This window comes from Chionomys nivalis, chromosome 12 (assembly GCF_950005125.1).
Source record: "Chionomys nivalis chromosome 12, mChiNiv1.1, whole genome shotgun sequence".
NCBI lineage: Eukaryota > Metazoa > Chordata > Mammalia > Rodentia > Cricetidae > Chionomys > Chionomys nivalis.
This window is the reverse complement of record NC_080097.1, coordinates 62,344,624-62,369,594: the sequence shown is the minus strand read 5'-3', so window position 1 is coordinate 62,369,594 and position 24,971 is coordinate 62,344,624. Positions and strand designations below refer to the sequence as shown.

Below are 24,971 nucleotides of genomic sequence, written 5' to 3'. Positions count from 1 at the left end.
CAAAAAATATCATCTGATGTCAGGATAAGGCCTGGAGCACCCTATACATTCTTTGTATTAAGGCATGGCCATGTTGTTGGTCATTAAAATGGGTCCTTGTCTTGCTTCATGCCATGCTGTGGTCCTGGATCCTTTGTGGTTAGGATTGTCCTAGGTCAAATGAGATGAGGGTGTGGCTCAAATGCCCTTGAATTTAAGCTTGCCCCACATGCCTTGGTAATTAGGGAGGTGCCACACTGTCAATGATGTTCCTGGTTCTTTGTATGGACTGAGTGTTTCTGTGTCCCTTCTGTTTTACATGTGGTTCCAAGCTTTGAATTCTCAGAACAATGTTTTAAATTTAGAATACCTGTTAAATCCAGAAAGCATGAAATGGATCCTTAGAGGAGAACAGGCCTTGAGGGAAGTGGGATGGCAGAAGAAATGCACTGTGGACGGGGGTAAGGGAATCTTGCAAGTGGAAAGGTTTAACCAGGGATGGAAGAAGTGTGGTGTTGGGGAAAGGGTTAACCAAAAGTATGCATGGAGGAAAAAGTCCTTTTGGACAAATATTACATTTTAAGTTGTTTAAGTTTTGCGTGTTAAGGTGCTTGTTGCCAACCATATAATGTTAAGTTTGACGTTGGGAAATCACATAGTAAAAGTTAAGAAAATTACCCAGAAAATGATCCTCTGACCTCCATACATGGACCGTGGTTTGCCACCAAGCCTAATGAATGAAGTTACATCCTTGGAAGCCTAAGTAAAACATCTGAATGAAGGAGCCCTGTATGCATGGAGAACGTTCCTTCCAGAAGATTAAGTTGACTAAACAAAGATCCCAATACTATACACAGGAAGGGACTCATAAGGCCCCACCCTCAGTGAGGAACTTTGCTCACTTAGTATGTGCTGGGTGATGGAATGTCATAAAAATTAATGATGGAGGCAGGCGGTGGTGGTGCACCCCTTTAATCCCAGCACTCGGGAGGCAGAGGCAGGCGGATCTCTGGGAGTTCGAGGCCAGACTGTTCTACAAGAGCTAGTTCCAGGACAGGCTCCAAAAGCTACAGAGAAACCCTGTCTCGAAAAAAAAAAGTAAAGAGGGAATGCAGGTAAGCAGCCACAGTTTACCTTTATGGATGTGAAGGCCAATAGAGTAGTTCGGGTGGTGTTTTTACTCATGTGAGAGCAGTGTGAGTATGGAAACCTCAACAAGACTGGTTTGTGCCTTGGAAAATCCACTAAAATTCATTGAACTCCAGTTTCCAAAACTGCAATTGCAGGCCCAGATACCCAGAAATGGGCTCAACCTGGGCTTTTGGAGGATTTCTGGAGGGTAGATAAACCCAACATTCCTTAAAAACTTGTGAAGCTACTTCCTCTTCTCAAAGGGGTGATTTATCTTATCACTGACAGTAGGAAAAATTGACTACCTGTGTTGGCTTTTACTATAATAAGGTACAGACTATCCTCCAGGCTTTTTCAGTAGCACCAGTACCCGCTGTACATGTCAGACTCCATGCTCGTGTTCTAGGTCTTCTACCCTGCTCCCCTACCCTAAACTCCCTCTAGTTCAGAAGCATCCTTATCCCAGCTTCTCATTCTCTTTCTAAACCTATCTCTCTGTCTCCTCCTGTCTCTGTTTTCCTCTCCCTCTCTCTGTTTCTCCTCTTCTGTCTCTCTCCATCTGCCTCTCTGCTCTGCTTCTGCTTCTATCATAGGCAGGTGCAGTTGACTATGTTCAGCCAACATCTATTTCTGCTCTGGGGTCCTTGGTATGCCACTGTCTGTTCTATCTCTGATAGCTATAATAGAAGCTTTCTCCTTAAACATGTCAGCAAGAGGTCATGCCATCAGCTTGTACAATACAAAGAAGCAGTTTAAAATATTTTCATAGTACATTTTAATTAAAAGCTACTAAAAACTTATATACAAAATTCAATATATACTGTATCAATTTTCAGAGAAATATTTAACATTAAAATTTCTAATTTTTTTCGGGAGTAAGTATGAATTTTATTTTATTAATTTTACTATTATTATTAAAAATTTTCACCTCCTTCCCTCATATTTCCCTCCCCCCTCATTCCCCCTCCCCCTCTCTCTCCAGTCCAAAGAGCAGTCAGGATTCCCTGCCCTGTTGGAAGTTCAAGGTCCTTCCCCCTCCATCCAGGTTTAGGAAGGTGAGCATCCAATCAGACTAGGCTCCCACAAAGGCAGTACATGCAGTAGAATCAAAACCCAGTGACATTGTTCTTGGCTTCTCAGTCAGCCCTCCTTGTCAGCCATGTTCAGAGAGTCAGGTTTGATCACATGCTCCATCAGTCCCAGTCCGGCTGGTGAGCTCCCATTAGATCAGCCCCACTGGCACAGTGGGTGGGCACACCCCTCGTGGTCCTGACTTCCTTGCTCATGTTCTCTCTCCTCAGTGGTAAAAAACAATGACATCTTGAATTTTGCATGCAAATGGATGGAAATAGAACACACTATCCTGAGTGAGGTAACCCAGACCCAAAAAGATGTACTCATTCATTAGTGTACTCACTCATTAGTGGATTCTAGCCATAAATAAAGGACATTGAGCCTATACTTTGTGATCCTAGAGAAGCTAAATAGGAAGGTGAACCCAAAGAAAAACATGTAGTTATCCTCCTGGATATTGGAAGTGGACAAGATAGCCAGGCAAAAATTGAGAGCTTGGGGGTGGGGATGAGGTGGGGGTAAGGGGAGATGGGGAGAGAGAAGTGAGAAGGGAAGGATGGGGAGAACTTGGGGGGAATGGACGGTTGGGATGGAGGAAGAGTGGATATGGGAACAGGGAAATATATATCTTAATTAAGGGAGCCATTTTAGGGTTGGTAAGAGACTGGACTCTAGAGAAGTTCCCTGGTATCCAAGGAGATGTCCCCAGCATGTTCCTTGAGCAGCTGAGGAGAGGGCCCCTGAACTGGCCCTATCCTATAGCCACACTGATGAATATCTTGCATATCACCATAGAACCTTCATCTGGCAATGGATGGAGATAGAGACAGAGACCCACATTGGAGCACTGGACTGAGCTCCCAAGGTCCAAATGAGAAAAATTTCCAAATTTTATAAAATATTTCTGACAAATTGTACTTGAAAGCCAATGTAATAACATCATAAAACATCATTTTTAAAGGTGTCTAATATCTTTAATTTTTCAAAATAATGTACAACAGGTTAATTGGTTTTTTAGACTATTACAAAAGGAGGTGAACTAAGAGGGAACTAGATTACTATATGCTACCAGAAATACATTATAATTGATTTTTATGATACATTTTGATAGTATTCTTTCTTCCCCTGCAGTATATTCCACATGCTTCCTCAAAAACACAGTTTTAAAATCATGCATTCTGAATAAAATTGAGCCTATTTAAAGGACCAGGTATTTTAATTGTACATATATACATACATAACCCTCCCCACATGTGCCATGTTGATTTTTATATTCTAACCCTAGCTGAGCCTCTTAGCCTCAACAATTCTCAGTGGAATTTTTCATTCCAGAATGTTGAACAATAGGGTGCCAAGGAACCCACACATATCTATATTTGTATTCATAAAGATGTGGCAAACTCGGCATCTAATATTTGTCATCTTTTGTTACAAATGAACAACTCTACTCATTTTCTGGAAATCTCATGAAATTCATTCTAGGCAGAAATTGATTTCAATATTTTATCGGATGGCAGAATAATGAATTTATTGACCTCTTGGAAATACTTTTGATCCTTTGCTACTTTCAACTCTCCATTACAGCTCCTTAATCTCCTTAGAATTCCGCACAATTAGGAGACCTCTGATCAAGGTCTAAGGGAGAAAGTCCAAGTAGCAAAGTATTTTTTTAATCTTTCTGAATTTATCAATATGTTCCACTAGATACAGTCAAATTCCTATTGAATTGAGTATCCCCTTGAGTTGTGTCATCTCTCTGGGGATGCATGTAGAGTACATGTTTAAATAGGTGAATGAAAGTCTAGCAAGCTTTACATGTTCTGAAAGCATAATAAGGTCTGTAGAATCAGATAAGATTTAATGCCTGGTCAGTAATTCAAGGAACAAAACACTATATGTAATTTATCTGCAAAAGTGGTGAAAGATGGATGGTACGTCTCCCTCCCTTTTTTAATAACTCAATTAGTCCAACTGATAATGTCCACATGCACTTGGCTGTGGGGGATCCTACTGGAAGTCATACTCCTTAAGATAAATGACACAAAAATGGGATGAGGACAAGTTAGGGGATGGGATGGAGGCAGAGGACAGAGATGGGGAAGATATGAGCAACATGGATGATCTGAATTACATACATTAAAATGTCAAAGAGTAAACTGAAAATAATCTTCAAACAATAAAATGAAAGAAAACCTCAAAAATATTTCTGACAAATTGTCACTTGATGACAGGAGCTCCTCATAGGTTGTTCAGCAGAAACTAAAAAGAAAAGCAAGAATTATCAGTAGTATCAAGAACATCATTGGTGGCATCGTCAAGATTAGCAGTAACAGGGGCATCACCAGTAGAATCCTATGTAGTGTCATGTCACCATGAATATCATTGTATTTGAGAATGGTGAGAATGTGGAGTCTTGTTTCATTGGTTTTATTCTCAGAGGTTGTTTCTTTTGGGGTGTTTGTTTCCAAAACGATGCTGTCCACATAAGTCACAGTGTATGGACACAGAAAAATAAAAACTAATATCTAACAGTTACACTTCCCTGCTTAGCCATTCAGAAAATACAAGTTTCACATTAAGAGTGAAAATCATTTCCTCATTCCAGCATGGGAGGCAACTATGTGCTTACCAAATTTACTTGATCAGTTTGGTTGGACTAAACTGATTTTGTTAATTTTATGTGATGCATTTTCAGTATGACTAGAAAAGATAATCATTTTTTCTAGTTATAGGTAATATCCAAAGAGTCCTATAAAAAGTATGACATTTATTTACCATCATGCATATTAGGGCCAAAGAGAATTGGATTTATCGCACAGAAATATTTATCTATTTTAAGCCATTGGTATGGTCTACATTACCTTGTTAAGCTCCTTGTAACTTTAACTGTGCAGGATTTCTAAATTAGGTTCCATACCCACGGCATCATCAAAGCCACCAACTTCAGCAACCACATTGACGATGTTAGGAGGAGCAATGATGTGGTTGCTGCCCAAATTGAAAAAACCTTGGTGGGGGTATTCGCTGCATAGCTGGTGCGGTGAGCGGTACTTGAATTAAGAACCCGCATATTAGCATTCTGAGGGTCCAACGCATCACCTGGGATACAAACAAGAGCAGATTCCTGGTCAGTAGTGAAGCTGAGACACTGTGTTCTCTTCTAAGCAGGTATCAAGAACGGGGTCAGAATGTTGCACAGGGTCCATGGTGTCACCAGTGTGTCTACCAGGAGCAAGCTAAGGGACAGCATGTGTTCTACCCCTTGCATGCCCAGTATAAGTACCTAGAGAACGTGTGTGATCCACGCTGGTGTTGTTAACAGTAGTTTCCCCAGATGACTCAAGATTGTCACCTCTTTCACTAACGCTGGTGTTCTTAACAGTAGTTTCCTCAGGTGACTGACGATTGTCACCTCTTTCATTAACGCTGGTGTTGTTAACAGCTGTTTCCTCAGGTGACTGAAGATTGTCACCTCTTTCACTAACGCTGGTGATGTTAACAGCTGTTTCCTCAGGTGACTGATGATTGTCACTTTTTTCACTAACATAAGAAGTTGATGTCGCATCGGCATGGGCAGGAGGCTGGGGCACGATGTCATGCACATTAGGTGGAGGAAGGAAACCTTCTCCCTTCTTTGTTTCAACCTTTAAGGAAATTTTGAGATGTTAGATTTCATTGAAAATTTCACTTATTTTTGTTCATTTTAGAACTTATCTGTTAATGTCAGGGTCTTGATTTAGAGTCCCCAAATGTTTGTTTTCTCAGGCTAATTTTATCACTATAACCGCTGATATCCTGAAACTTTTGCTTCCATTCTGGTTTAGTCAAAGGCCCAGAGTTTGAGAATCTTAAAAGGGGACCTGCTCATAAAAGTGATGTCTCTTTTTATTTCAATCACATCTTTGAAGGATAGAAACAACTGCCCTTTTGCTTTATTTGCTTCAAGAATATGCTAAGATCTCATTTCTATTAGTGATATTGTGGTTTGTATATTGTGGTTTGTATTCTAATCCTTTGCATATCCAAGATGTTGGTCCCTTCACACCAAGGGGAACACTCCATGGTCGCCACACTCATCACATTACCATTTACTTTCTGTATCAGCCTAAAATTTTGACATTAGTCTAAAATTTACATTTGTATTAATCATGTCAATTTATATGCTAATGATTTTTCACTGAAATCTTGGAAGATGTCTGGCAACTGAATGTCTGTTTATTAAAATCACTTGAGATCTGTCTCCCTGCTAAGACCTCCCTTGACCAATTACTCACTTTGATCATACATAATAGCTAATATTAATTTAGAAACCAAGTTGGATTAGGCTTAAAAGAAAGAACTTTGGAGTTTGGTTCTGAAAATATTAAAATTACAGTTACTAATGGTTTTATTAAGTGTCATAATTATGTCAAGTCTGCCCTTGTCTCTCCTAATGCTGCATTTAGATGGTTCAAGGTAACTAGCTAGTTGTTAGCCATTTGTAATGGAAACTGGCAATTTGTTAAGTAGGGGATACAAACAGAGCGAGCTCTGCTGCTTGCTTTATACCTTCTGAAGGTTTAAAACACAAAAGAAAATTGTCCATTTCCTTTACATTTTCCACTTTTCTCCAATACAGATTTTTGAAATATGACCTGATAATTCTCTGGATTTCCTCAGTGTCTGATGCTATGTCCCCCTTTATTTCTGATTTTGGTCTCTCTTTCTTTTGATTAGTTTGAATAAGGGTTTGTATATCTTGCTGATTTTCTCAAAACCCCATCTCTTTGTCCCATTGACTCTTTGTTTCATTTACTTTGTTTCTATTTTATTGATTTTAGTCCTCAAATTGATAATTTTCTGGTATCTACTCCTCCTGGGTGAGACTCTTTTTTTTTTTGTTCTAGAGCTTTCAGGTGTGCTGTTAAGATGCTAGTGTGAGATTTCTCCAGGTTCTTTATATAGGCACTTAGCACTATGAATTTTCCTGTTAGTACTGCTTTCAAAGTATCCCAAAGAACTGGGTATGTCATGCATTCATTTTTATTAAATTCTAGGAAGGCTCCCTTTATTTTTCCTTGATCCAGGGATAATTCTGTTGAGAACTCTTCAATTTCCATGAGTATGTGGAATTTTTGCAATTAGTGTTGTTGAATTCTAACTTTAACCCATAGGTGATCCAATAAGACACGGGGTTATTTTCACTTTTTTTAATCTGTTGAGATTTGCTTTGTGATCAAATATGAGATCTCAAATATGAGATCTCATTAATATTCAACTTCTGATTCACACAACCCTTACTGTAAGGCTCCAGGTTACAAACAGAATTCCTAACCTCCAGCAGTTCACAGTAATGAAGTCACTTTACTAAGAACACATAAATGCTAAATATAACCCTAAAATATTTTAAATATGTGAACATGAAACAAAGAATCCGAGTGTATATTATTGTCAAATACAGAGCAAATATCCGGAATCCAAAGTGTTACTATATAGTAATTGAATCTTCACATCTACAACTGCTGGCTAATTGGGGAAAAATACTTACCGTGTACCTGGAGGAAGAGTTGTCAATATCCTCCTAGTGGAATCAAAGAGAAAACACACTGTAATCTCTTCATAATGAAAACTTGGTTGAACAGATTACAAATAGCTACATTTCCAGAATTTCTTGCTAATGTAAATACAGAAGAAAAGAGACAAACAGAGGAGATGCTCTTATCTGTGAACCAGAAATAGAAATATCCAAGGGAAGAGAAAACCTACCTGCAATTGTACTGAGAGAAAAGGCACCTGGGTGATGCCTGGATCACTACAATAACTGGACCCTTTAAAATGTATTCAGATGTATTACCACAGTTGTTTTTAAAATCAGTCTAATGTGTATCTATTTCTGCAAACCATCCTTGATCAAGCACCAGGCACCTTCTAATATATGAGAACTGCACTCAATCTTCCACTCCCTGTGCTTCCAGTTCATTCTCTTATTGGGCCACCGCTATCTGCAAGGACTTACTGCTCACTGGAATTTATAAAAAGGATAGTTCACTGATACCAAACACTTTTCTCTGACCAAATTTCCATATAAAACTGTGATAGGTAGACCACTGCTGCATTTTAACAAAATTCATAAGAAAACAAATTTCACAAAGGGGAATTTTACCTTAATAGCAGTGGTGGTGGCCTTGTCCTCTGTTGTAACATGAGGCTTTTCAGAGAACCTTTAGAATAAAAGCATGCAGTGAGGGGTGAGTTTGGTCCTTAGAGCATCTCTGTTGAAAGATTTGTTATCTGTGCACTAAGTGACATTTTTGCATTTATGTAATTCAACGTTGACCCCCGTTTAAAAAAGTTTTTCCTTTGACAGTTTCAACTTGTCTCAATCTATGTAACATTCAGTGAAGACTCACTCATAGTTCTATTTAAGAATAAAAATTTAAAAAGCCAATGGTTTGGGAGATAGCTCAGTCAGTAAGAATGTTTGCTGCCAACACAGATCAACCTGAGTTTGAATCCTCAGCATCCACATAAAAACTGGGCATGGACACATGCACATGTAACCCCAGTACTGTGGGTGGAAGAGACAGGCTACCATTCGCGCTTGTTGGCTTCCAGACCAACTCCAGGGTCAGTCAGAGATCTTATGTCAAGTGGATAAGTTAGAGAATGATGCAAGACACCAATATCTTCCTCTTTCCTTCATGTCTGCACAGAGAAATATGCAAAGCATGCAACAGGCACATGCACACACACACACACACACACACACACACACATCCAAACACATAATAGGGAGGAATGGCGAGTTTTGCATACACTTGTTATGATGGTTGCAGTAACTGATTGTTTTGAGCACTTAATGCTCCTATTCCATTTGTTCCCCTAAACCCAAAAGCTCCATGGCCTGTTTTTTGTAAAAAAAAAAAAAAAAAAAAAAAAAAAAAATAGGCATTTCATTTCATAGCACTCTGTCCCAAGGAGTTGCTTTGGGAAAACATGAAATGTACTCTATGTCTAAGCATTAAGTTGCCATCAATCTCAGAAGTCACCAAATTTGGAGGCCTTGAAGCTATGTTTTGATAGTGTGTCCACATGCATATGTTGAAACTCTTTATACTCAAGGGTATTTCTGAGTCATTTTATAGGACACTGGAGAGCAACATTGTCCCCTCAGCTTTGCTTCATCTGAACTATAGCTAAAAGTTTGAAATTTCAGGGTTTCTGATTGGCAAACTCTGGAACAAACACTTTCTTTTTCTAACTTCCACCTACCTTGGTATTCACCACAGAGGTGGAACTCATTAAGAGGGAAATAAACCTGCTGAACAGAAGCATGTCTATAAGGCCATTCTGAGGTGATCCTCTCAGCAAAGTCTGGGAGAGTTTTGCCCACACTCTTCCCAGCAGACACCTTGCCCCAAACATACTAGTAAACAGGATTAATAGCCTGAAAACTAATATTTTTACATCTATGTACATGACATGTTATGTGCAGTGTATTTGTAAATATGTGTGATTTCAGATACATACATGCCAGTGTGTAGGTATGGTGATTGGAGTACAGACTTGGGTGTCGACCCTCACCCTCAGTCTTAGGTATATGGCTGAATCTCATTCATGAATGCAAGCCCCAAGCTAGCAATCCAGGCAAGCCATCCAGAAAATGTCAGGGGATGCTCTGTCTCCACCTGCAATCTCACCAAAGCTCACCAGGATTTTAGAAGCACACAAGACCAACAGGCCTCATGTGGACCCTGGACATCCATCTCCCATTCTCCCATATGCACAGCCAGCACTTCATCTGCTGAATCACCTCCACAGACAGGGAGTCCTAACAGCATTGCACGCTGTATCTGAGGCATAATTCAGCTTTCATTAGCAAATAACCAAGAAGCTAAAATCGTCTTACACAGAGGAAAACATAGTGCCAGCTTCTGGACTTTATATTCTCTACATACTGTATTTAAAATCCAGACATTCTTACCCTAGTGAGATTTGGTCTGGATTTCTTCCATTATCTACAGAGTAGAAAGGCAAAATATGTTATAAGCAACTGTAGAAAAAAGAGCATTGAATGCCAAGGCCAATGCTTCGTTACTACATATACTTTAAATCTGTGTAGCCTTCAAGGTGAATACTAATTTATAGACAATAAATACAAGGATAACTCTTAATTTACACTTCTTTGTATGCTTAAAAAACAAAGACAATTTTATCAAAAGTTGATACTAATAGTAAAATGGTGTACAAAACACCTATGATGATGAGCATTATCAAACAGAGAAACTGACATCTTAACCAGAATCAATATCACAAGCTGAAGTGTAAATGTGGTAGCACAGTGTTGTGGCTGCTGGATTTGTCTCTAAACTAGTGGTGTTAGGAGAATTGCAAGTGAGCATACTCATCTTACATGGAAGTGAAAAGAGCCTCTCTGAAGATTAAGTTGAACTTATTTCATTGAAGATGAAAATTCCAGACACAACGAAGCTAAGTCTATGAGGACCATTACTTGCAGCATAGCAAAACTTAATAAACACAGGTAGACCAAGGACAAAGAATTTCCAGATGCTAGGGTGGCAAAGCTACACACAGAGAGAGGGCATTGTGTGTACTCTCCTCAAGTGCTTCTGAGGAAGATGCAGAAGCCCCTCAGTTCTAGCTTCTGGTCCCTCGCTAATGGGCAGTGCAAAGAAGTTCAGCACTAGCTGCTATCACTTCCCATGGTAAGAGCTATGGGAAAGTCCCCTGCACCCTGAACTGTATCTCTAGGGTGAGAAGCATGGAAGAAACGTGGGGACCAAGCAGAAATTCCACGGGAGTAGTACCTCACAGGAAACGTTTGAGTCCACACATACACAGCTTCAGTGAGCAGCTTTCACTGCATGCTAACAGCCTGCCCTCTACAAAGGTATAAAGCAAATATTTGCTTATTTCATTCATAGTATGGAAACTGCAGTATAACCTCCTCGGCATTGCCTATGGCTGAGGCAGAGCATTTGTCCCACCAACAAATGGACTGCCAATGAGGCTTAGCATGTTGGAGACCTCCATCAACCATTGTCACCACAAAGGAAATTTAGTGTGGATATAATGTAAAGGACAGTCACCCACATTACAATAATACTGACTCTTTTCAATAAAGTCTTTCAGATTCCTCTACACTCCATGTACTCCTATTCACTTGATGCTGTGCTCTCCATAGGCAAGGTAGGTGTGAAAGACACTGTGGTGACAGCTGAAAGCCCAAACGCTGTAGTGTTCCTCCCACTCTTAGACTCTTATCCAGACTCAATGGACCAGTCAGTGCTGTCCCCTGCAGAATGATGCTCTTTTCTCAGCCTTCCTCCTACTGTGGCAAATTGTCCTGGAAATTATGTCTATCAGCATATAAACCAAGTATCACCATATCCTACACTAATAAAACCAAAGGAAAATGGTGCTGGTGGTATAGCCATTAGGGCGAGCGCTAGTCTAGAATGCTTAGAATGGCAATGTTCAATCCACAGCACTGCCTACAGGACTCAAAGTCCATTTTCTAAAAAGTTGAGCAAGCCTATTATTTCTTATGCCAAGAAATAGATTAAATAGCAGATAATTAAAGATAAACATAAAACCATATGTGAATTGTCTAATATGCCTAAATAGAGAAATTATAGAAAGGAACAAAACCCATAAAAATGTAGTTAATTTAGTTTTCAAAATCCTTAATGAAAGTAATTGAATACTGTATTTCTGTTTTTTACATCATCACCTTTTATTAACACTAATATATATGTAGCATAAATGTAATATATTTATTATAAAAATGAAAAAATTTCACTTTATAACAAGCAAAATTGCCATCACATAACTCTAGAGGACACATACTGTGGACTAGTAAGAGGTCCTTACATTTATACAGAGATACTGTGTGCATCAGAGGCACATGTTAAATAAACAAACATGGTTCAGATAATATAGTTTGTTACTGAAATTTCTCAGAAAATCATTTCTTAAATAATTTTGAATGTGAAGAACATTAGGAGGCAAATTTTAAAAAATGAAATTACATTTATATCTTATTTACTTTGTTCCTTTTTTGAATGAATTAAGTTGCTATTGAAACTAGGGAAGTAGCAGCAAAGTATTTTTGATTACTCTTACCTACACTGATCTGAATAGACTTCTTAAGTATTGATTTCAGCTCTCCAGGTGGTCGTATGCCGCTGTGACATATTTTAAAAAGTAATATTTTAATATTCATACAAGAACATTTACCGAATGCTTTGATTATTTGTTGTTTGATTTCCTAACATACATTAGAGATTTACAGTCAAGCATTAACTTGTCCTTCAATCAGTTGATTAGGTTTGGTGACACTTTTAAAAAACTTTTCCCATGTGAAAGAAAGGAAAGAATTTAGTCCACAGAAATTAGTCCAACAAAAGCATAGAAACATACAAGGGAGAGAGACAGAGATAGATGGAGAGATAGAGAGAGAGAGAGAGAGAGAACACCAAAGACACTAGTTTCTCTCCAGCACATTTTTAATGCTGTAGTAACTGATGGTCACTCTTGTGCTCAATGTAATTAGTACCCCAATTCCACTTGTCATGTCATCGTCTGCTCCTAGAGCATCACAGAACCCCTTTCTCTTTTAGGTTACTTTGTGGGCTCTCAATGCATGTAATGCTATCTCTCACAAGGTTTTTGTGGACCATACACTAGATTCCTGCTTCTGCTAGCACTCTGACAAGATACCATGGCCTAGGATGTACTCAGGCTGTCCCTTAGTAGTCCACTCATGAGTGGACTTGAAAGCACAATCGGCCTGTGTCTATTCCAAATGAGCATTGCTATTAACTTAATGAGATAAAAATATGAACAAACAGCAATAAAACTCAGTGGATAATTTCGGGTTATTAGCTTGAGACAGTTTAGAATTCCTAGTAGAAAGGAACATGGTTTTTACAAGGTGTATCTTTGAACAGTTGTAGCTACTGTAAATTATGAATCTACACTTTGGACATTAACTGTGATGCATTTTGGACCTTTTAACTTGGAGTAATTCATTAATAAATCATTCATTAGTAATAAGCAATTTATTAATGTGTATCGAATGTTTTGATACATGTTCCAACAAATGATAACACAATTGTCCTTTATTATGGCAGTAATCAATTAAGATGAGCACAGATCTAGCTTGACATACCACCTTTAATTTTCTGCCAAATCACTGTCTGAGATAGCAGATCACTGACAGAAGGGGCCTTCTACTCTATGTTCGTGTCCTACTGATGGGAAAGACCAAGCCCACTTTTAAAGATACATAAAGAGTAAACAAGCCACAGTTTGGCTCTCTACATTCAGATGATCTACTGAGATCCAGAGACTTCATTACTGTAGAAAACAGCTCACAGGAATGGACAAGTGATGGATGGAGCACTGTGGTAGGAGGAAGGCATGGGATCTTCCACCATCTGTGAAAGGGTCCTACACAGAACAAAAGGGCCTCTACATGTGGAGATGGTGTCAAAGGAAGAAAGTAATTTGTTGGCTTCTTGTAATACTGTGGAATAATGCAGAATGAAATCAAATTCTGTCAGCTCTCAGAAAGACAAATGCAATGAAGATCTAGTTCAGTACCTGATTTCATAAAAAATTTGAAAAGGCAAGGATTGTCAGATGGACATAGTGAGTGTGGTTATCATCAGTAGGCTCATTTTTCAAAACACAGAATTGGTACTTGGGAAACGATGGTTGAGTATATACCTCTTATCCACGATCTAAAAACAACAATATTTCTGGCTAAAATACATTGATAATACTATGGATCCCAGCACTTGGGAGGCAGAGGTAGGCGGATCTCTGAGTTCGAGACCAGCCTGGTCTACAGGAGCTAGTTCCAGGACAGGCTCCAAAACCACAGAGAAACCCTGTCTCGAAAAACCAAAATACAGTATATATATGGGGATTGTAAGACAAAGCAAAAATTAAGTGTGTAAATCGGTTTCTATCTGAGAATACAACCAATAATTGGCTTGTTATCTTTGAATTTCCTTAGGATTATTGTACTTTTAGACCTTACCTGCAAAAAGGCTTCTTATCAGTACTGTAATGTACATCTAAAAAAATCAAAATGAATTTGTTACAATGCTAGAGAAATATAACATATAAAATGATTAGATTCATGGTATCCATTGTTAAGACTAATCTAGACTATTCTAGAGTAAATACTCTTTTGTAGGAAATTTGTTCGTGTAGAATTAATCCATTTTATTTCAAATCAAACAAGACTTAAACTTATCAAGCATAATACCTAAAAATAAACACTCACCCTGTGATTCCCAAGACAGCCAGAACAACATAACAATAAAACAGTGTCTCATAAACATAATAATAAAACATAAAAATAAAACTGTGTCTTCTGCTAGCACTCTGACAAGGTTTAAAATGGAAAAAAAACTCGATAGTCCTATACGCATTTTTGTTCTTTTTTTTATTATGTATACAATATTTTGTCTGCGTGTATGCCTGAAGGTCAGAAGAGGGCATCAGACCTCATTACAGATGGTTGTGAGCCACCATGTGGTTGCTGGGAATTGAAGTCAGGACCTTTGGAAGAGCAGGCGATGCTCTTAACCTCTGAGCCATCTCTCCAGCCCCCCACATTTTTGTTCTTTATGGAAACGTAGAACCTTGTTGAACCTTTTAGTTAAAATTGTTCATTTTATCAGGCAAATTCCTACCACTGGGACTATATGTATGGCTTCTGTCTTTTGTATCAGGATGAAACCTGGCAGAAAGAAAGAGAAGAGGGACAAAGACCTTTACATAACAGCTCAAGGGAGGGCAGGCAACAAGCTTCCTCTCCTCATCCCCTTTAGGGGAAGAATATCCTTAGTTCCACCTGTGTTCCCAGACTTTTATGCAGCTTAAAGGATGCCCATGATAGCAGGCATCATCTCCCCTGAAATTAATTATTGGAAAGATCTCTCCCTTGGTAGTAATAACCCCGAGCTCTACCTCAGGTGCAAGAGCATCAGAGAAGCAGCTGTGAGACTGGAGCAGCAAATTCCATGGGCTTCCTTCTGACACAGGATCATTGTACGTGTTTACATATGTAAACAATAAACTCACTGAATCTTTCACTGTACACTCGCAGTTTGCTTTTAGAAATGAAACATTGGAGGCAGGCAGTGTTGGCTCACACCTTTAATCCCAGTGCTTGGAGACAGAGGCAGGAGGCTCCATGGGAGTTCAAGGCAAGCTTGTGTAGAGAATACATTAAAGGGCAGGCTCCAATCTACACACAGAAAAACACTGTCTCAAAAAAAAATTAAAATAAACATAAACAAACCAAAAACGAAATGAAATGTTCATTAATTTTTTTGTGTTGTTTAAAGTCAAGGAAACTTTGTGTGCCTTTTTAGCATTCCCCCATGTCTCAGGAAGTTCATTTGAGCCACCAACTAGTGGACTGGGATTGCGGCTCAGTAGGAAAGCCTATGCTTATTATGCAGGAGGCCTCAGTCAGTTCTCACCACCACAAATGCCATGAACAGCAAACTTCATAATAAAGTGACACAACGCTGTCTCCATTACAATAATATTGACTCTCTTCATCTTACCTCTTGAGGGAAGAGGGTTTTGGATTCACTACCTAGTGTGGTTGCCACTGGCAACTTAGGTATAAAAGACACTGTGGTGACAGTTGCTGAAAGTAAACACTACGTGGTGTTCCTGCCACTGCCACAAAGTCTCTCCAGACTCAGTGGAGAAGCAGACAATTCTATGAAATACCGAATGATGTCGTTTTCTTCACTTTGCGTTTTCTTTCAGTTTTTATTCTTGAATCATGCTTTGCAGCATGGAAATGATATACATCCTTACCATGTTCTATTTAACAAAAACAGAAGGAAGAGATAATGGGTAGGGGGCTTGCCTAGAATGCTCCCAAAGTCTTACGTTCAACCTTTAGCACTTCAGATAAAAGAAAGAAAAAGAAAGGAAGGAAGGAAGGAAGAAGGAAGGAAGGAAGGAAGGAGACAGGGAGGGAGGGATTTAGGGATGGGTGGAGGGAACGAGGGGAGGCAGGGACCAAGAAAAAGAAAGAAGGAAAAGAAAGAAAAGGAAAACATATAAGGATTGATAAGTCTTCTTAAAATCAGTGCATTCACTGTAAAAGAAACCCTTCCACCCTAAAATAGGAGATTTCTAAAGAAAACAATTATACAGTATACCAAAATTTTCCAAACTGAGAACTTTCACAGACATTTAAGAACTCAGATGATTTAATTACATCATAAAGTAGGAAATTGGTTAATGAAAATAAGTGATTAAGGTGTTTTGTGACATAATTTCATTTTAGAGGCAGTGAGATGTGTAGCGATATGCAGTACAAAATACCAGGCATTTGTCATAAACTCAGGGAGAATCTGCATTTCTGATAATCCTATTTGCTGCAATGTGAATTTGGAAGACATGCGCTGTGTAAAGATGTTTTCTCATTTATTTGAAGGCTGTACAGATATCAGCATGAAAATGAAATAAGCAATGTTTTAACAAAAATACTTCACACTTGAAAGTGCTTTATTATACTTGTTTTCCTTAACTCCTTTTTGGGATCTAAAATCTTACTCTTCTTTATTTTCTTCAGGGAAGGTAGCACAGATGGAGTAATTCTTACCTTTGTTGAAGGTGACACACTTTTTCTTTCTCTGCTCTGGCTCTCTTGTCATTGTTCCTACACTGTGACATATGTTGAAAGTGATCATCATTTAACTATCCATATAAAAACACTTAGCATGTTTATAAATTCTTTATTTTTGAGTCCCTAACACATCTTACATTACATATTACATAAATTCTTTATTTTTCAGTCCCTAATACATCTTACATTACATATTTACAAAAACATTTTTTGAAACAGGATCTCATTATGTATTCCAGCTAACTTTTAACACACTATATGTTTCATATTTGTCTTGAAATCAAAGAGATATATGCCTCCTGCTTCCCACATTCTGGGATTAAAGGCATGGGCAAAGAGGCTGAGCCAAATAATTCTGAATTCATTCTTCAGCAGTTGGTGATGATTAATGACTGCTCTCCTTTCCACCTTTCCTCATGGAGAGAACACAGAAAATTTAGCTGTTGATTAAAACAACATACACACACACATACACACATCCAAGCACACAAGACAGGGGAATGGCTGTTTTACCACACACTTTGTTCTGATGGTTGCAGTAACTGATTTTTTTGTGCTCTAAGTACTTAATGCTCCTATTTCATTTCTTCCCCTAAACCTAAAGCAACGTGTCCTGTTTTCTGTCAAGAAACGTTTCAGGCATTACATTTAGTCACTCATTCTCTCCCAAGAAATTGCTTCGGGAGCAACATCTTGATCTAAACATCAAACATCTAAAAATCTAAACATCAAGCTGTCAACAATATCAGAATTCACCATATTTTGGTGATTTGAAGCTGCGTTATTGGTAGTCTATGCACAAGTATATGATAAAATTCTTTTTTTTTCCTTTTTTTGGGGGGGGGTTGAGACACAGTTTCTCTGTAGTTTTGAAGCCTGTCCTGGATCTAGTTCTTGTAATCCAGGCTTGCCTTGAACTCACAGATCCGCCTGCCTCTGCTTTCCTGAGTGCTAGGATTAAAAGCATGCACCAAAACCACCTGGATCTATGATGATCCTTTTTATACTCAACGGCCATTATTTCCTTCATAAGTCTTGAGTATTTACAGGGCACTGCAGAGCAATACAGTACCCTCAGCTCTACTCCATCCGAACTACAGCTAAGAGCTCCAAATTTCAGGGCTTCTGGTTGGTAAGCTCTGGACCAACCAGTTTGTTTTTCTAACTTCACCTACCTTGTGATTCACCACAGTTGGGGAACTCATTAAGGGAGCTATTAACCTGCAGGACAGAAGCATGTCTATAAGGCAATTCTGAGGTGATCTTTAGCGAAGCCTTGGAGAGTTTTGAACCTTGCCATATTATTCACACTCTTCCCACAGACAACTCAGCCAAACAAATTAGTGAAAAAGATTAATGACTTGAAAATGGATCCTTTTACATATATGTGCAAAATATGGTATATGCTGTGTATTTCTATGTATGTGTGATTTAAGGTACTTACATGACAGTGTGTATGTGTGGTGATTGGAATATAGGCTTGGGAGTTGACCCTAACCTTAAGCATTAGTTTACCAGCTGGGTCTCTCACTCATGAATGCAAACCTCAGGCAAGCAATCCAGAAAATGTCAGGAGATGCTCTGTCTCCACCTGCAATCTCACCATAAGCTCACCAGATTTTTAGAAGCACACAAGACCAACAGGCCTCATATAGACCCTGGGAATCCATCTCCCATTTTCCCATATGCACAGCCAGCACTTTACCTGCCGAATCACCTCCACAGACAGGGAGCCCTAATAGCATTTCATGCTGTATCAGAGGAATAATCAGTTATTTAAAAATATAGAGAAATATTCAGCTTTGATTAGCAAATAATCAAGAAGCTGAAACTGCCTTACACAGAGAAAAACATGGTGGCAGCTTCTAAACTTTATATTCTCTACATAATGTATTTTAAAATCCAGACATTCTTACCTGAGTGAGATTTGGTCTTTTAGTCTTCGACTAGCTATAAAGTAAGAAAACAAAATATGTTATAATCAATTATAAAATATAAGAGCATCAAATGCCAAAGCCAATATTTTTTACTACATATACATTGTCCCCAAATGTGGCTAAAATTTAAAGTGAATATTAATTTATAGACAACAAATATATGGATAACACTTAATTGAGACTTCTTTGTATGTTTCAAATAAAGACAAATTTATCAAAAGTTACACTTATAATAATTTGGTGTACAAAACACCTATGATCTTGAGCACTATAAGACATCTTAACCAGAATCAGTATCACATGCTGAAGTGTTAAAGTAGTAGCACAGTGTTGCTGCTGTTGCTTTTGTCTCTGAGCTAGTGGTGGTAGGAGAATTGTAAGTGAGCATACTCATCCTGTATGAAAGTGAAAAGAGTTTCTCTAAGGTTTGAGTCAACCTTATTCCATTGAAGATGAAAATTCCAGACACAAGGAAGCTAAGTCTATGGTGACTGCCCTTTGCAGCATAGCAAAATGAAAAAAAAAAAAAAAGACAAAAAACCACAAGCAGACCAAGGACAAAGGCTCCTGCAAAGAATTTCAAACTGATAGGTTGGCAAAGCTCCAGAGAGGGGTCAAGGTGTGTACTCTCCTCAAGTGCTTCTGAGGAAGGTACAGAATCTCCTCAGTTCTAGCTTCTGGTCCCACACTAATGGGCAGTGCAAAGAAATTCAGCATCAGTAGCTATCACCTCCAATGGTAAGAGCTATTGCAAAGCCCCCTGCAGTAGTTATGCACCATGAACTGTATCTCGAGGGCAAGAAGCCTGGAAGAAATGTGGGGACCAAGCAGCAATTCCATGGTAGTAGTACCTTACAGAAAAAAATCAGAGTTCTCACAGACAATGCCACAAGCTCCCACTGCATGCTAAAAGCCTGCCCTCTGAAAAGGAATAAAGCAAATTCTTGTTTATTTTATTCACAGTATATAAACTGTAATATAACTTCTTTGGCATTGCCTATGGCTGAAGCAGAGTGTTGGTCCCACCAACAAATGGGTTGCCAATGAGGCTTGGCAGGTGGGAGACCTCCATCAACCCTCTTCACCACAACAAAAATCCAAGGTGGTGCCTGTTCACCTGCAAGCTCTGTGGAACCCTAAAACACAGTTTGTTCCAATACTGAGGGGCCCCAAGTGCCGGCGAGCTCTGTTGAATTCTGAAACACAGCTTGCTACAATACTGAAGAGACCTAAGAGATAGCCACAGCAAGGATTGGACCAAGATGCCAAGACACTGCTGGCCTCATTTGAAGGAAGAGATGGGTAGGTGCCTATGCAAGAATTCCTCCAACATCTTAAAAACAACATAATAACACCAGAATTCAATGGACACACAAAAGGAAGACTTGATCATCCTAACCCAGAAGTAGAAGAAAACGACTTGGAATGTAACATTATGGAAATGATGAATACCTTTAAAGAGTAAGTAAATAACTCCCTTAAAAAAATTGAAGAGAAGACAAAGTTGGAAGAAATTAATAAATCCCTCAAGAAACCCAAAAATACCCATGAAAAAACAATCAAACAAGTGAAAGAAACAGTTAAAGACTTGAAGACTGAAATAGATGTAATAAAGAAAACATAAACCAAGGGAATTGTGGATATGGAAAATCTGGGTAAACGAACAGGAACTACAGATACAAGTATAACTAATGGAATATAAGAGATGGAAGAAAGAATCTCAGGTGCTGAACATACTATAAAGAATATACTCATTGGACAAATAAACATTAAATCCAACAAATTCTTAACACAAAACATTCGGGAAATCTGAGCCACCATGAAAAGGCCAAAACTAAGAATAATAGGAGTAGAAGAAGGAGAGAAACTCCAGCTCAAAGGCACAGAAAACATATTCAACAAAATTATAGAAGAAAACTTTCCCAACCTAAAGAAGGATATACCTATGAAGATACAAGAAGTTTACAGAACACCAAATAGACTGTATCAAAAGAATAGCATCCCCTAGCCATATAATAATCAAAACAAAGAACATACAGAATAATGAAAGAATATTAAAAGGTGCAAAGGAAAATGGTCAAGTAACATATAAAGATAAACGTATCAGAATTACACCTGACTTCTCAATGGAAACCATGAAAGCCAGAAGGTCTTGGATAGATTTGTTGCAGACACTAAGAAACTATGAATGCAAGCCCAGGCTACTATACTCAGCAAAATTTTCACTCATCATCTATGGAGAAAGCAAGATACTCCATGACAAAAACAGATTTAAACAGTACATATTCAAAAACTCAGCCTTACAGAAAGTACTAGTAGGAAAACTTGAACCCAAGGAAGCTAACTACACCCACAATACTACAGAAATCTGGTAACCCCCCACAAGCATAACCCAAAGAAGGGAAACACCCAAACATCACTGCTGAAAGAGAACCAGAGTTAACAACCACTAGTCATTAATATTGCTTAAATCAATCGACTCTTAAACACAGGCTAAGAGAATGGATATGAAAACAGAATGCAGCCTTTTGCTATTTACAAGAAACACACTTCAAACTCAAAGACAGAGTCTACCTCAGAATAAAGGGTTGGGAAAAGGTTTTCCAATCAAATGGACCTAAGAAACAAGTGAGTGTGGCTATCGTAATATCGAACAAAATTGATTTCAAACTAAAATCAATCAGAAGAGATGGAGAAGGACACTTTATACTCATGTCAGGAACAATTCATCCTGAATATATATGCCCAAATTCAAGAGCACCCACATATGTAAAAGAAACATTACTAAAACTTAAATCATACATCAAACCCCAAACACTGATAGTAGGATATTTCAACACTCCTCTCTCTCCAATGGACAGATCAACCAGACAGAAACTTAAGAGAGAAATAAGAGAACTAACAGATATGAAGAATCACATGGACTTAACAGATATCTATAGAACACTCCATCCCCCCCCCCAAAGAAGAATATAACTTCTCAAAACCTCGTGGAACTTTCTCTAAAATTGATCACATAATTGGTAACAAAGCAATTCCCCATAGATACAAACATTTGGAGTAAACCTCTGTGTCTTATCAGCTCACCATGGAGTAAAGTTAGAACTCAACAACAATACTACTCCCAGAAAGCCTACAAACTCATGGAAACTGAACAGTCAACTACGGAACCACCCCTGTGTTGAAGAAGAAATAAAGAAAGAAATTAAAGTCTTACTTGAATTCAACAAACCTATGGGACACTATGAAAGCAGTGCTAAGCAGAAAATTCATAGCACTACGTGCCCACATAAAGAAAATGGAGAAAGTTTACATTAGTGACACAACAACACACAGACTCACCCAGAAGGAGAAGAAGACAGGAAATAATCAAACAGAGGGCTGAAATCAACAAAATAGAAACACAGAAAACAATACAAAGAATCAATGACACAAAGAGCTGGTTCTTTGAAAAAAAATCAACAAGATTGACAAACCGTTATCCAAACTAATCAAAAGGTGGAGAGAGATCACCCAAATTAACAAACTCAGAAATGAAAAGAAGGACATAACAACAGACATGGAGGAAATTCAGAGAATCATTAGGTCGTACTACAAAACCTGTATTACACAATATGGGAAAATGTAAAAGAAATGAACAATTTTTTAGATAGATACAATATACTCAATGCCCCAATCAGTGCTGTCAACTGTAGAATGATGCACTTTTCTCAGTCTTCCTCCTATTGTGGCAAATTGCTCTGGATATTATGTCTATCAGCATATAAGCCAAGTATCATCATATCTTAAACTAAATAATAAGACCAAAAAAAAGGTGCTGGCGGTATAATCAATAGGGCATTCGCTACCAGAGAATGCTTATAACAGCAGTGTTCAATCCCTCGAACTGCCTACAGGACTCAAAGTCCATTCATTTCTTTAAAATGTTGAGCTAACCTATTATTTTACAGGTCAAGATTTTTGTCAGGATATATTCAGATTAAACAGCAGATAATTAAACAGCAGATAATTAAGGATAAACATAATACCATATGTGAATTGTCTAATATGTCTAAATTGAGAAATTATAGAAATAAACCCAGAAAAACTTATTAGCATTTAGTCCTCAAAAATCTTAAAGTAATTGAATACTATAATCAATCATGATCATCTTATTGACATTGACATTGGTGTATATAATAATATGTAGCATAAACACAATGTGGTTTTAATAAAAAATTCATTTATAACAAGCCCACTTGCTGTTACATGACCATAGAGGACACATACTGTGGACTAGTTAGAGATATTTTTATTTATACAAAGATATCATGTACATCAAAGGCTCACATTAAATAAACAAACATGTTTCAGATGATATAGTTTGAGACTGACAATTTCTCAGAAACTATTTCTTTAATAATACTGAATCCCAAAAACATTTGAAGGCAAATCAAAAGAAGATAGAATTACATTTCTAAATTATTTCTTCTGTTCATATTTTGAAAAAACCAAACTGTTTTTGAAATTAGGGAGGTGGTAGTAAAGTATTCACCATCACTCTTACCTCTCTTAATCACAAAAGACTTCTTCAATCGGGATTTTAGCTGTCTTGCTGGTCTTACTGCACTGTGGCATATTTTAAAAAGTAATATTTTAATACTCATATACAAACATTTTCCAAATGTTTTCCTAAAATACATTAGAGATTTACCATCAGTCATTAAAATGTCCTTCAATCAGTTGATTAGGTTTGGTGACAATTTCCTTAAAACTTTTTCTCATGTGAAAAGAAGAATTTAGTCCACTAAAAGCATAGAACACACACACATACACACACACACACACACACACACACACGAAGAAAGACACTAGTTTCTCTCCAGCACATTTTTAATGCTGTAGTAACTGATGGTCACTCTCGTGCTCAATGTAATTAGTGCCCTGATTCCACTTGTCATGTCACCGTCTGCTCCTAGAGCATCACAGAACCCATTTCTCTTTCAGGTTACTTTGTGGGCTCTCAATGCATGTGATGCTATCTCTCACAAGGCTTTTTGTGGACCATAGAATAGATTCCTGCTTCTGCGAGCATTAAGACAAGATACCATGGCCTAGGAGGTGCTCAAGCTGTATCTTAGTAGTCCACTCATGAGTGGACTTGAAACCACAATCGGCCTGTGTCTGTGCCAAATGAGCACTGCTATTAACTTAACGAGATAAAAATATGAACAAACAGCAATAAAACTCAGTGGATAATTTCAGGTTATTAGCTTGAGACAGTTTAGAATTCCTAGTAGAAAGGAACATGGTTTTTACAAGGTGTATCTTTGAACAGTTGTAGCTACTGTAAATTATGAATCTACACTTTGGACATTAACTGTGATGCATTTTGGACCTTTTAACTTGGAGTAATTCATTAATAAATCATTCATTAGTAATAAGCAATTTACTAATGTGTATCGAATGTTTTATGATACATGTTCCCACAAATGATAACACAATTGTCCTCTATTATGGCAGTAATCAATTAAGATGAGCACAAATCTAGCTTGACATACCACCTTTAATTTTCTGCCAAATCACTGTCTGAGATAGCAGATCACTGACAGAAGGGGCCTTCTACTCTATGTTCTTGTCCTACTGATGGAGATCACCAAGCACACTTTTAAAGATACATAAAGAGTAAACATGCCACAGTTTGGCTCTCTACATTCAGATGATCTACTGAGATCCAGAGACTTCATTACTGTAGAAAACAGCTCACAGGAATGGACAAGTGATGGATGGAGCACTGTGGTAGGAGGAAGGCATGGGATCTTCCACCATCTAGAAAAGGGTGCTACACAGAACAAAAGGGCCTCTGCATGTGGAGATGTTGTCAAAGGAGGCAAACAATTTGTTGATTTCTTGTAACACTCTGTGATAATGCAGACTGATTCCAAATTCTGTCAGCTCTCAGAAAGACAAATGTGATGAAGATCTAGTTTTCTAGCTGATTTCTGGAAGTTTTGAAAGGCAGGGAGTGTCAGATGGACATTGTGTGTGTGGTAAACATTAGGAAGCTCATTTTCCAAAACACACAATTGGTACAGGGGAAATGATGGTTGAGTATAAACCTCATGCCCATGATCTAAAAACAATAAATTTTCAGTCTAAAAATACATTGATAATACTGTGGGGATTGTAAGACAACA

The 24,971-nt window shown here is 38.1% G+C and overlaps 1 protein-coding gene across 1 annotated transcript in view; it reads right to left on the bottom strand.

Moving 5' to 3' along the window:
- Positions 1–5,080: 5,080 nt before the first annotated feature.
- LOC130884712 (ankyrin repeat domain-containing protein 26-like) overlaps positions 5,081–24,971 on the bottom strand; it is a 32,001-nt gene continuing 12,110 nt past the window's right edge. The window contains exons 7-12 of the mRNA XM_057785850.1: positions 23,342–23,403; positions 18,775–18,808; positions 8,327–8,384; positions 7,712–7,744; positions 5,468–5,828; positions 5,081–5,283 (exon numbers count right to left, since the gene is read on the bottom strand). Coding sequence (XP_057641833.1) covers positions 5,084–5,283; positions 5,468–5,828; positions 7,712–7,744; positions 8,327–8,384; positions 18,775–18,808; positions 23,342–23,403 — 748 coding nt within the window. The 3' untranslated portion in view covers positions 5,081–5,083. The remainder of the gene's footprint in view (positions 5,284–5,467; positions 5,829–7,711; positions 7,745–8,326; positions 8,385–18,774; positions 18,809–23,341; positions 23,404–24,971) is intronic.